The sequence below is a fragment of the Theobroma umbraticum genome, unplaced genomic scaffold (genome assembly GCF_002168275.2).
Source record: "Theobroma umbraticum cultivar Fairchild unplaced genomic scaffold, ASM216827v3 scaffold_146.0, whole genome shotgun sequence".
Taxonomy (NCBI): Eukaryota; Viridiplantae; Streptophyta; class Magnoliopsida; order Malvales; family Malvaceae; genus Theobroma; species Theobroma umbraticum.
In genome coordinates this window covers 7,344,985-7,358,397 of record NW_018397265.1, presented here as the reverse complement: position 1 = coordinate 7,358,397, position 13,413 = coordinate 7,344,985, and the positions used below count along the sequence as shown (strand labels likewise).

The following is a 13,413-nucleotide window of genomic DNA, read 5'->3' as shown; positions in this document are numbered from 1 at the left end:
AAACACAACAGATAAAAAAGTAAATATATATAATATTTTTATTTAATAAATAATAAAATATAAAAAAATACATATTATAAAATATAAATTATCAATAATACCCTTTATAAGGAGATTTAGATTAAAGCTATACCCTCACCTTGGTTTTCACTTTAGCCTCTTTTATTGATTTATTTTCCTTCTATGCCCTTGGGTAAAAATTAAAGCTATACCCTTACCTTGGTTTTCACTTTTAGCTTATTTTAATGGTTTATTTTCCTTCTTTGCCCTTAGCAAGAAATATTGGATTTTTTTTTTTGGATTAGGGCTTCAACAATTTTTTTTTTCCCAAAAAGTAAAGAAAGAAGTACCCTTTAATAAAAAGAGTGGGAACCCAAGACAGAGATCCTGTTTGTTTGTTGTTTTCTGTTTTGTCTGTTTTTTTTTTATTTGGTTTTGTTAATGTTATTTGGTTGATGTTGGGGAGATCGAAAGTTGAAAGAAATTGGGCAGATTTTAGTGTTCCAGTTTTGTGTGCTTAAATCTTTTCACCCAAAAAGGAGTTGCTTGATTTTCCTAGGTAGAGTCCCCTGCTTGTTCTTTCCACTTATTCCAAGCTCTTTTTATTTTATTTTTCATTTATTTGCCCCTTTTTTCATGTGTAATGTGAATGAAATTCAATGTTTTTTTCTTGTAATGTCTTGGTATTTGATTTACTTGCTTATTGGGAATTGAATATTTGGGTTTCTTTTGACATGCATTATGATTCTATGTGTTTTTCTTTTACATGTTCTTAGGAGATGAATTCTGTGTTGCCATGTCTGTTTACAGTTTTGGAGATGAACTGTGTGGAAATTGTGGACTTGTCTAGTGATGATGAACTTGGAGAGGTAGATGTCAAACCTGTTAAATTGGAGCCTGGAACTGTTGTTGGCAGCACAACAAAGCAGAAAAATAATCATAGATTCCAACCTGTTGAGCTTGTTAAGTCCAAAACCCAACCTGGAAAACAAGCTTCTGAAGAAAATAAAAGCTCAAACAACGCTTTAAGCACTGGTCAAAGTAGTACCAGTTTTTTGGAACAAGGCCAGTCTCCAGGGGATGATACAGGTATTTCTTCAACTTCAGCTGTGTCTCCAGCGCCAGTTTGTCGACAATTCTGGAAAGCTGGGAGCTATGAAGGGGGGCTTGGTTCCAAGGTTACTCTACAAAGTATGAAGCTATCAGTTTCCATAGAATTGTACTCTTTAATAAAATGTGATTTCCTGATTGTTTTTGCTTCTTAATTTCTTAGTCTATTCTTGTACAGCAGATAGCAAAAATTATCTACATGTTCACCCGCTGTTTCTTCATTCAAATGCCACCTCGCATAAGTGGGCCTTTGGTGGTATGTCTAGCTTATGCAGTTCTTTTTGATCCTGCTTACATTTTCGTTATCAATGAATTATTTTACATGTATTACACTAGTCACTTGTTTGTTATTGTTTGCAGCTATTGCAGAACTACTTGACAATGCCATTGATGAGGTGAATTTCAGCTTAGATTATTCGACATTTTTTTTCTTTTTTCTTTTAATTTTTATTTTGGCTCTCTTGTATTGCAAATGCTTCGTATGAGGTTTTCTTGGGAAACATTTTATGATAAAATAGTCATGGAACTAAGATCCAATCCAATAATATAATAAGTGTGTGTAGGAATTGGTCTGAGAATTTGCAGGGGATTTGAGGTTTAAGTAGCAGAACAAGGGCATGGATGTATGTTTACAATTGGGAAGATAGATCAAGTTGTGGGTATTGTTCATATGGATTGAACTATAATCAAGAAACTTGAATTTTTGGTACAATCAATACTTTGAAGTCTTATTAGTGGCAAAGATTTACTAAACCTAATTCGACTAGTTTGTATATAATAATTAATATTGGGGAATAAGACCAACTTGAGTAAGATAAAAGCCCCAGTAAAGATCTTATATCTTGACTAGACCTAAGGCTAGACAAACACTTTTGTAGAGTTTATTCAAATTATGGTTGACCTATTCAAGTGATAGAAAAGCATACATGTACTTGCTATCACATTATTACCATTTTAATACTCATATTGTAGGTAGCTATATGTGCAATTATGTAGGGTACTACAGTGCTTTTCCAGTTTCCAATCTTGATGAATTCTTACTGTTTTGCACTTCACATCCTACTTCTTTCCAATTGGATAGATCCAAAATGGGGCCACTTTTGTCATTGTAGATAAAACATCAAATCCAAGGGATGGGAGTCCAGCATTGTTAATTCAAGGTATTTTTTGTCTCAATCTCATAAAAAGCACTGAGGTTATCTTTTTCATTTATAATTCAATTATGTTATTTTCTTCATAAAATTTGTCTACAATAAAATATTTTGTAACTACGACTTCCCAAAACTTGATGCCTATTGATTAGATGATGGTGGTGGAATGGACCCTGAAGCAATGCGTCGCTGCATGAGCTTTGGATTTTCAGATAAGAAGTCAAAATCTGCAATTGGACAATGTATTAATCTCATGTTTTCTTTGGAATTTTTGTTGGTTCCTTCCTTTTTTATTTATCGAAAAAGTTATGGTCTTCCAGATGGCAATGGTTTCAAGACTAGTTCTATGAGACTTGGAGGAGATGTCATTGTTTTCAGCCGCCACTTAGACAATAGGTTTGGTTCCTATACCACAAGCATTTTCTACCTTGTGCATTAAAATATTATTCTTGCTAATCTTGTATGTTTGCTTACATGTAGAGCATTAAATTTTACTTATGTTTATTTGTTTACAGGACAATGTTGTCATTTTCATAAAATTCTGATGAAAGATCATTTTTAATAATGGAAACACTGCTAGTGTTAATACTAAATAAGACCCTATACCTTTTTGGTACTTAGATAAGCTCCTATCCTGAGATTTGTATCTAAATAAGCCCTTATGTTGATGAAAAGATGTCACACCTATCCTGTGATTTGTATCCAAATTAGCCCTTATGTTGATGAAAAGATGTCACATGACCTTAACAATCATTAGGCCCATAGCCAGCTGGCATATTTTGCACCTGTGGGTATTGACATGACTTTTCTATCATGGTAAAATTGGTTGAGTGGGAAAATTTTCCACCCAAGATGTGATTGTCCCACTCAACAAATTTCATCACGTTAGAAAAGTCACGTCATCTGGCACAGGTGTGAAGAATGTCAATTGGCCATGCCCTTCGTGACTGTTAAGGTCACATATAAAGGGTTATCTTGGTAAATATCATAGAATAAGGGCTTATTTGGGTGCAATAAAAGGAGCCAAATAATAGGGTTATAAATGATTTTGCTTTGCCTTTAAAGACTAAGAAGGAAAATGTTGTTTTAACTTTTCTTTATTTTCAAGAATTTATTTGTGTAATCTGATTCTTCATCACACATTAAAAAATAGTGAGATAGATGGGTTGCAAAGAAGGGTTCAAGACTTCAAGAGACTATTTTCTACCAACTTGAGTTTAGGCTCTTGTAAGTCATGTGGATCGAAGTCTGAAAGTTGTTGAGTTAGCGGTGATGGGCTTGAGGCATTATTTTTTATATGAATCTATCACAGCATGCATGATTTAAAGTTTGGGAAATTATGGTGAGAGTTCTTGTGTCCTTGTGTAATCTTAGTTCAATATATGAGGTGTGGGCCTTGACTAGGAATTGAGTTTTGCATGGATAGAGTCCGGTAGCGATCCCACAATGAAAAGGAATGGGATAGATGATTTGTATATAAGTTCAAGTTATTAATAACTAATAATCCAGATTTAAGTCTTAATTCATGTGATTCAAGTCCATAGAGTTATGCATGAACTGGGATGTGACACCTAATAAAGAAAGCTTTTCTTGTATCTTAGGTGTATATGGAGAACAATTTACATGTATTTATGTTTTTGTCTTTAAACACACATGCATTGTCACTTTTAAATGGTTGATTCCCTTTATTCCATGATTAGGTCACTGACTCAAAGCATTGGTCTCCTCTCTTATACATTCTTGACAAGAACAGGCCATGATAGAATAGTAGTACCTATGGTGAGCATCCTCTCTCTATTTGAGTTTATGAGTTTCCAGTGCCTACTATAAGATCTTTGTGCAAACTGCAGGTGGATTATGAGCTTAATGTGTCAACTGGCATGCTGGATGTGTTGCATGGTAGAGAACATTTTGTGTCTAACCTTTCCATTTTGTTGCAATGGTCTCCATATTCAACAGAGGCCGAGCTTTTGAAACAAGTAGGCATTGTGCATTTCTTCTTCCTTTTTCTTTTTTTGTGATTTTATTTCCTTCTTACAATTGTTAATGGTTATTATTGCTGCATTGACATTTGCAAAACTTGGTTAATTTGGTATGTATAACAGTTTCCTCTTAGCTATAGTATCCTTTGCTGGGTGTTTTTAAAATTAATTTATATTTTCATAATATTTTTCTTAGAAGGAAAAAGTACCAAACATAACATTTGCGAAACCTGGTTGGGTAATTTGGTATGTATGTTATTTTCCTGTTAGCTATAGTATTTTTTGCTGGCTGTTTTTTAAAATTAATTTTATATTTTCATGATATTTTTCTTATAAGGAAAAAGTATGAAAAATCATGTAAAGATTGCGAAGTCATTTCAAGAGAAAGCTTGAGTACCTAACATAGGTTAGTGCTTATCAATTCCCATGTTAAGTTTTTTTTTCTATATATAATTGGGGGAGGGGGGATTTGAACCCTGCTCTTTAGACAGGGGGATCATGCACCAACCAATCATGGGATTTGAAAAAGATAGAGAATAATTGGTTTTAAAGGGGAAGAAAAGGTTTTTTTAAGAAGGAACTTTTCTGCTGTATGAACAAGTTACTTTCTATATGAATGGGGAAGCTAAGTTTTAGGAGAATTAAATGAGAGGGTGCTTTATCACATAAAGAATACTGGTGGTAGAAAAGGAGGTGCAAGAACTTATCAAAGTTAGAGGACTGCCTATATACTTTTGCATGAATGTAGAAACAAAGAAAACTGCAAGAAATACGTATTGATCTTTATGAAAGCTGTAGGTGAAGAGTAAACTATGGCTTTCAAGCATTTCTATAGGTGGGTACAAGCATAAAAGGGAGAAAGGGATGGAGATTTAAGTGCTAAAGAATGAATATTGAAAAGTTTGTTACTTTGGATGTTATTGCAATACAACTTGGCAGGAATTGAGTATTTGAGAGGAAGAATAAGAAAGCATGCTTTTTATTGGAAAAGTTGAAAAGTAATGGTTTTAAAGAAGGTTTAAAACATGAAGGGTGTGGAAAAGTAATTCGATCTCATGGCAACCCTCTGAAGGTGTGGAAGTATATAACAAAGCGAACATTTTCCTTTACTACTTGTTTTAAAATTTGTGGACCAAGAAATTGTTCAATGTGTGGAGAATGAGTAATTTGACAAGTTTATCTGAGACTAACATAGAATTATGTCTAAGTGGTATCAAATTGAAGACTTGTGCTATATAAACTCGTAGGATAGCATGGTCAAGCTAAAGTTAATTTTAAGACTAGTGTCTTGGAGAATAAAGTTGGATTTGTGCTGGGAACTTTGACAATGGAAGCTATTTATCTAGTTGTGATGTTTGATGAAGAGATTAGTAGTAAACAAAGACATAGACATGGTGTTCATTGATGTTGGAGAAGAAATGAGTTTATATTGCGATATTTTCACTCTTAAGAACATGTATTATTGGTAACTGGCATAATTACTATTGTGTGGTTGATTGACTACTTTGTAACAGCAACAAGTTTATACCAAGGATAAAATTTCAAGTGTTGATCTTTTTCCATGGGAATAGATGGATTTACTCAGGAGACTAAATTGTAGAATATATTTATACAGCAAAGATTAATGCTAAGCTTGAGTTTGTGAAGAGAACTCAGGCTTAATATAGCATGTGCTTTTTGCTAATTATATAGTTTTGGTGGATAAAACTGGAAATGCTAAGCTTGAGTTTTGAAGAGAACTTTGAAGGCAAAGGGTTTTCTCATTAAATAGGTCTAGAACTGCGTGCAAGGACTACAAGTTTAGTAAAACTATAAATGGTACTGTAGTGTCAGAATTGCGAGTTAATCCTTGTGATTTGGAAAATCTCAAGAGAAAATTTCATATAGTACTTTATTGAATTAAATGATTGACAACTAAATAGTAATGTTTTTAGATAATGAGTATATCTGAGATGAGAATGATATAATGGATGTATGGCCATATTGAAAATGATCAATGCAAGTATATCTAGATGAAGGTGGCATAGTACCAATGGGAGAAAAAAATGAAAGAGACATGCTAAAAGTGGTCAGGGTGTGTGAGATACAAAGACTTGCAAATACTCTTAGTAGAAAATGAGATTTAATATAATATGCCCTTATCAAAAGAGAAAAGGGAAGACCAAAAAACTATGGAAATTACAAAAAAAAAAAAAGGAGAAAAGAAACAAAAAAACCTTTTATTTGTTGAATTAAGGATATTCCTTAAATTGAGTACCACAGTATGGTGTAAGCAAATCAAGCCTATTTGCAAGCTATTTGAGCTTTACTTGAAAAATAATTCTGAACTTGTTGATTGACAAATTCTAAATTTTACTTCAAAGTTTTTTATACTTGGCTTGAGTGATTTGCAAGCTAATTGTGCTGTTTTCTTTTTGTAATATATTTATAATTGCATATATTAATTAAATAAACAAAGCTTGATTTAAATTTGATGTTTGGTATTATTTTGATGAAGCACAAACGTGGACTTGAGACTTTGATATGATACAGATTGAGTTGGCTCGTACTTGGTTCAACTCATATAACTAACCCTAATATCAAGTAAAGGCTTTATGTATTGTTGTTCTTGTTATGATTTTGGAATTATTTTGGTAGTGTTGTCACCTTCATTTCCCTTAAATAATTAAATAACTTCTTGAATTACATGTTAACGGTTTGGATATTTATTAATTTTTTTTCGCTTCAAATTGAAAAAAAGTAAATTTACTTTGAATTTATGCAAGCACCTTGACTTGAGAAGTGGAGCGCAGACCAAATTTCTTGCAGTGTAACTAATCTTAATTGACATTTCATGAAGTGTTTTGGTCGTTAAAGTTGTTCTCATCTCACTAGCTTCACATGTACCTCCATCTAATTGCAGTTTGATGACATTGGTGCCCATGGCACAAAAATTATTATCTACAATTTATGGCTCAATAATGATGGGGATTCAGAGCTAGACTTTGATTCTGATCCAAAGGTTGAAATTTCTTTTTGCATCCTCTTCTTCTCTCTCTCTCTCTCTCTGTGAATATCTTGCAATATCTTTCAAATGAAATCTTATGATTCTGGTTGCAGGATATTCGCATCAGTGGAGACACCAAAAAAGTCAACACAATCCCTGCTTGGAAAGCTGTAAATGAACAACATATTGCTAGCCGTTATCATTTTTCTCTTCGTGTGAGTCCATAGTTTCGGCATGTTGTTATTGTATGTTACATTTACAAGTAAAAGGATTCATATTTTAATTCTGTCTCACCATACAGGTATATTTGTCGATCTTGTACTTGCGAATTCCTGACACTTTCAGGATAATATTGCGTGGGGAAATTGTTGAGCATCATAACATAGCTGATGATCTCAAATTTATAGAATATATCTTGTATAGGCCTCAAAGCTTTGGATCTGTGGAGGTACTATTGCTTGTTCCACGCCTTATCCTTGTTGTTTATCGTTGTTTATCTTCAATGGAAACTAATGAACTGTATAAACCACAACAGTTCCCTTTCCAGTGTTGCACTGCAAGTTAATAGCCAAAATTTTGTTGATGTCCAAAATAACTATCCTCTGTAATTTAACCCCAACTGTCAAGTTTCATTTGTTGTGAGCTTTGGATGAGAATTTTATGGAATTTGCTTTTGTTGATATGATTGTATTGCATGCATCCTTCAATGGTGATTGCCTTACATGTTTCTATGACTTTACCTTGTATTGACATTTCTGCTTTCTGGTTTAATTGTGCAGGCTACAGTTGTATGTACAATTGGTTTTCTTAAAGAAGCTCCGCAAGTGAATATCCATGGCTTTTGCGTCTACCACAAGAACCGTCTAATTCTGGTAACTTTCATAAAGTGAATGATTGCCCAGATCATAAATAAACTTTTCCAATTATTTCTTTAACAAAATTGACTTTCATTTCTGTCTTATGATGCTTATGCACATTTGCTTTGAATGAGAAAACTGGGAATTTACTGGGTGCAGGGATATTATGTTTATATTTGCATTTTGCATTGCCATATGCATGTGTCCACGCCTAGGTGTCTTGAAGGAGGAAACTTGTTCTCTCAGATGTGATTAATGTTACATGCCTGGATGTCTTTAACGAGGAAACTTATTCTCCTGCATGTGATATATATCACATGTTTTCTTTTCAAGCGGCTATTGAGGATTTCTTAAAGTGTTGTCTTTTCCCTATTTCTTCTTTTGCAGCCATTTTGGCAGGTTGTTAGCTATTCAGACAGTAGGGGTAGAGGTGTGGTTGGTGAGAAGCCTACAAATATATTCACTCATTGATATCTGGTTCCTTTTTTCTCTATCATAGGGTAATTCCACCTAAATCTTAGTTAGCACTCACCAAATGAGTTGTTTTATTCTTTCAGGTGTTTTGGAAGCTAATTTTGTTGAGCCAACTCATAACAAACAAGATTTTGAGAGAACTTCCCTTTTTCAGAAGCTTGAAGGTCGCTTGAAGGAAATGACATGGGAATATTGGTAATCTATTCTTTAATGTCTAAATTACATGAAAAGCTCATAGCTTACTGTTTCTCCCACTTAAAGTTGCTTCCTGTTACTCCTGATTTTCTGCTTATCTAATTAGTCTTGCGGTTCCATTTGCTCTGAGTATTGGGTGCCTACCATGGCTGTTTATGAGAAGAACAACACATTTTCTACCATGTTATGTTTGTATGTTTTTGGATAAAAACTATGTAGTGTTATTTCCTACTACTGTTTTGGGAAAAAATATATATGTTCCCATGCTTTTATTTGTATGTGATTCAATTTGATGGTTGATCAAATTTGTTTTGAAGTATGGATTTTGCCTTTATATAGTTTAGATTGTATATCTCCAGTGTTTTCCTTAATTTCTTTTAATGACCAATTGGCCTCTTCATGAGGTTGTAGTTCATGGTCTAAGCATAGTTCAGTACAGCTTACCTGACGCACATTCTTCAATTTGCAGGGATTATCATTGCGGACTAATTGGGTATCAGGTCAAGAAAAAGTCTCAACCACCAGCATCTCATGTTTCATCTCACTTTACAGGACAGAGCAGTGCAGAACAACCTGTTCTGTTGAATCAAACTTCCTTGGATGCTGATAGAGCTAAAACAGGGAGTGCAGATGTTGTAGTGAAGCAATCAATCACCAACTCTCACGGGAGAAGCATACAAGGTATGTGCTATAATGATCTTGTTTTGGTACTAATATGAAGGATTTGATTTTTAGTCAAGGTGCCTTGTAATTGAGCAGGATTGCCTACGAAGAGGAAGGAACCTGGCGACTTAGCAAACCTTGAAAAGTTGAAACGTCAGGCAGGGAGTAGTGCCAACACAGTTGTACAGGTCTGTGTAGAGAGCTTGCTTTCTTAGTTTCTAGACTATTAGATTCAACTAGGGAGTTGTGGGTGCCTTCTATAAGTCCATTGTCTGCTAAAACATACAATTTTTACCATACTGTTCTATGCTTCAAAGGGAATTTGAAATTTTACGCAGCATGCATGCAAATCCTTCCATTGTTCCTGCTCATATATGAGTTTAGCTACCCAATTCTTGCTATTTAATTAGCTGTTGCATGGGGCAATTACCCTAAGGATTCAGTTCCTTCTTACATTGGTGACATGACATTTGGTTTTCTTCTGCTTACTCGTAGTATCTATCTGTTGCATCTTTTAACAAATGGATTTCTGTTGCTTAACCGTTTTGTGCTTTTTTCTCCTCTAGCCTGTCGATACTACTGCAAATCAGTCGAAAGATCAAGAAACTATTTACTTGATGCAAGAAAACAAAAAACTGCGTGCAAAGTGAGTGTTATAGTTTTATCCACATTTATTACTTGATGCAATGGTTTTAGAAGTTTGTAAAAGAAAATAAAATTCATACGTACATGATAACCAATAGCAATAACCTTTCAGCTGATGACCAGAAGTCTACTTTTTCGTGTTTCAGATGCTTGGAATATGAGAAAAGAAGGGAGGAACTTAACATCAAGGTAATAAACTTAAATGGTACAGGCAGTTTTGGCTGTTTGTTCTGGCATCCAAAGTCTTGCTGCGTTCTTGAATTTTACCAAACTTATAAGAAACATCCTTTTACTCCATCAGGTCGAAAAGCTTAGAAGCGAAGTCGGAGAGGTTCAGTGCGAGTATGACAGACTGTTGGCTGAACTAAACTCCCTGGATATTGTGAAGGATGAGAATGATGTGTATATGTAAATTTTGCTTGTCCCTAATGTTCAATTCTTTTATTTGTAAAAGAATGTTGTTGTAGCTCAGTGTATCCAAGTGATCTCAACTCTGTAGAGAGGATGGGATTGACAGGCCATAACTAATTCATGTTAGGAGCTGAAAAAAAAAACCCAAAAAGAAAAAACAAAAATAATTTTCCAATGCTGACAAAAATCTTTTATACTTATTTATTTATTTAACATTTTACTAAAAGAATGCTGTGTAGAGAAGGATAATTGGAAGAGGGACGTAGCAAAGTCTTGAAAATGTGGAAATATTGGTGCCTTATATATTGGTATAGTAAAAGCTGTAGTATTGGCTTTAAAATTATAGCAAATTGGTTTTCTGTTTTAATGAATAACGCAGTGAATTAGTATTAGATATTAAAAAAGCTCTTGAACTATTGCATTTATGTGAAAAAGTTCTTGGATTTGTATGTACAAAAACTTTTAATATTAATGAAAAATTTAGATTCAATGTTACTTGATATTTTTGTATATGTGGTAAATGACATGGCTCGCAATTAATACTTACGTGTTACATCAGTTGCAAATAGTTAGTTGTTGTACTCATTGATGGATCTTTTCATCTCATTATTCTACTCTTTTCATGATTTCTAATCCCAAATTTTTAAATTAAAATATCAAATTCTTAATCCCGAGCACGGTCTCAGGGACTATTTTGAGTAAGATGACATTAATATTCTCTTTTCATAAAATGAAATTTAATGGAAGTCCATATTGGGCCAATAGGCTTTGAAGTGACATGCACGACATTGGTAACTTCTATTCTGAAGCAATCATTTGTTAACAAAATGGGTTTGATGGCTTGACTTTTTCATAAGCCGCTAGGCCCATTCTTTTCTTCTTCGGTCCCAATCCAAAAGTTGAATAACGCGGTCAACTTTCTGCAACCATGGCTGCATGCCAGATGTGACTTTATTTGCCAAGTGTTTGAAGTCTTCCAACTGCGAATCAGGGTGGCAGGTGGAAGAATCAGACGTGAAGAGCTGCGCGCAATGGTTCCCGCACTTCGGAAATTACTAGTCTCTGAAAAACTTGTTAGAGTTGTTTACATATATTAAAATACCATTAATAAACTCTGTTGTATTTTTTTCAATATTTGATCCAGACTTGTCCAATTTTTGGTAACAGGAAACTGTAGTAGAAAATAAAAGAGAGTTGGGGAGTTTAATGTTCTCCATCCATGTTGTCACGGATTACGTTTTTTTTATTTAAGTATACGATAGTTTGTGCGATGTTCAGATAGACGCTCTCACTCAAATCAGTCAATCAATTACTCAAATATATTTGAACAACATAAATTATAACCACGAGTCAAGTAATGGAAAGTAATATTAAAATTAAAAAGGTATACCGAATGTTATATATACAATTATCGATATTATATCAAAGAAAATATTTTATTAATATTGCAAATAAGTACAAAGGACCAAGAGAAGGAACGTGCCATCATCGGGCCATAGGGTAGCCTTAGATGGTTAGCCACAAATGCTGAACTAATGAGACAGTCCAACAACTTGCCTATTGCTTACCTTTTAAAAAGAGTTTGCAAGATTTTACAGGTATTTTACTGATACTTATTACAATGTTTGAAATGAGGACATTCTTTTTCTAAAAAGTTTTTTCTTAAAAACTTAATAAGTATTTCTAGAGATGTCGCCGAGAACTATTACAATGTTTGAAAAAAGAGACATCTCTCTTAGATATACAAAAAACTTATAGCATACTTGGCTAGACTTTTTTTTTTTTAACTTAAAAGTTATTGTAAAGCTTTTATGAAAAATAATAACTTTTAAAATTAAGCTAAAACTGTTTGATAAATTTACTTTTTATAAGTTTTTTTTTATAGAAAAGTTGTTTAGTAAAACAACTTATATAGACTTTAATTTTAATTAAAATTACTATAAAAGGTATTTAATAAATCAAGAAAAAAATTGAAACAAATAAAAAAATGAGTGTGAAAAAATATAATTTCTCTTATAATATTATGAATTACTGAAAGATCTCTTCTTTTGATTCAAAACAAATCTTTCCATCATACGATTTGAATGCGAGTTCTTTTCAAGTTAAAATCTTAAAATTTAATATTAAGATGTCTTATTGAGAAAAGACACTCAGTGCAAAATTAATTATAATTAATTTTAACATAACTTAGAGCCGACCTAGATAGAGCTTCGGGAAGAAGTGTTGTTCGAGTAGAACTGTTTCTAAAAGTACTGCAAAGGCAAATTAAAATAACTTTTGGTAAACTTAATGCAGAAGTATTATAGGATGTAAAAAACTATTGGATTATATTTTAATATATTTTTTATAAATAAAGAGTTCAATTTTATTGAACAAAATTATAAATTTTAGAATGCAAGAAATAAATAAAAAAATTGTATAGATTAAAAATGATAAAATAAATTAAATTAAGAAAAAAATGAACCAAATAAAAAAGATGAATATGAAAAAAAATATAATTCTCTCTGTAATTTTATAAATTGATGAAGAATAAAGCAAGAATATATATAGAGAAGTCTCATAAAATATTAGTTACTACTTATTAGCATTTTTAGAGAAAGATTTTATTTGAAACTTGAATCGTTAACAAGGATATGGTAATTGTCCCGATCGTGGTACCTTTATGGTTAAAGATCTTATATTCGAATTTGTTTATTGGAAAGAGGAAAGGAAGGTTCAAGAGATAGGAGATTTATAAATATCTCTCTTTGTGCAACATATATATACCAGACTTCGCAAAACATATATATATATTAGACCTCGCAGTTTGTGTATTTATGGTTTAATCATGGTGTATAAATATAGGGTATTAATAATTATACAAGTAAACATGATATGATTAATTAATTATGTCAAAATCTTAAACACCTATATAGATATATTTAATAAACGTGTAACAT

At 32.8% G+C, this 13,413-nt stretch overlaps 1 protein-coding gene across 5 annotated transcripts; it reads left to right on the top strand.

Annotated features, from left to right (window-relative positions):
- The first annotated feature begins 265 nt into the window (after positions 1–265).
- On the top strand, positions 266–10,867 carry DMS11 (Histidine kinase-, DNA gyrase B-, and HSP90-like ATPase family protein). 5 transcript variants are annotated; one of them, XM_021436577.1, is made up of 20 exons: positions 266–559; positions 777–1,191; positions 1,274–1,366; positions 1,471–1,505; positions 2,192–2,270; positions 2,414–2,503; positions 2,582–2,657; positions 3,962–4,040; positions 4,112–4,240; positions 7,146–7,244; positions 7,343–7,444; positions 7,531–7,677; positions 8,009–8,101; positions 8,474–8,516; positions 8,644–8,755; positions 9,225–9,436; positions 9,515–9,606; positions 9,985–10,064; positions 10,210–10,252; positions 10,365–10,867. In XM_021436577.1, the coding sequence occupies exons 2-20, from the start codon at positions 780–782 to the stop codon at positions 10,473–10,475; spliced, it is 2,127 nt and encodes a 708-aa protein (XP_021292252.1). In that variant the 5' UTR covers positions 266–559; positions 777–779; the 3' UTR covers positions 10,476–10,867. The 5 variants fall into 5 exon arrangements, with proteins under 5 accessions (XP_021292252.1, XP_021292253.1, XP_021292251.1 ...); XM_021436578.1 differs by having other exon boundaries at positions 267–559; positions 1,289–1,366; positions 8,474–8,525; positions 10,365–10,866; XM_021436576.1 differs by having other exon boundaries at positions 267–559; positions 8,474–8,525; positions 10,365–10,866.
- Positions 10,868–13,413: the final 2,546 nt, after the last annotated feature.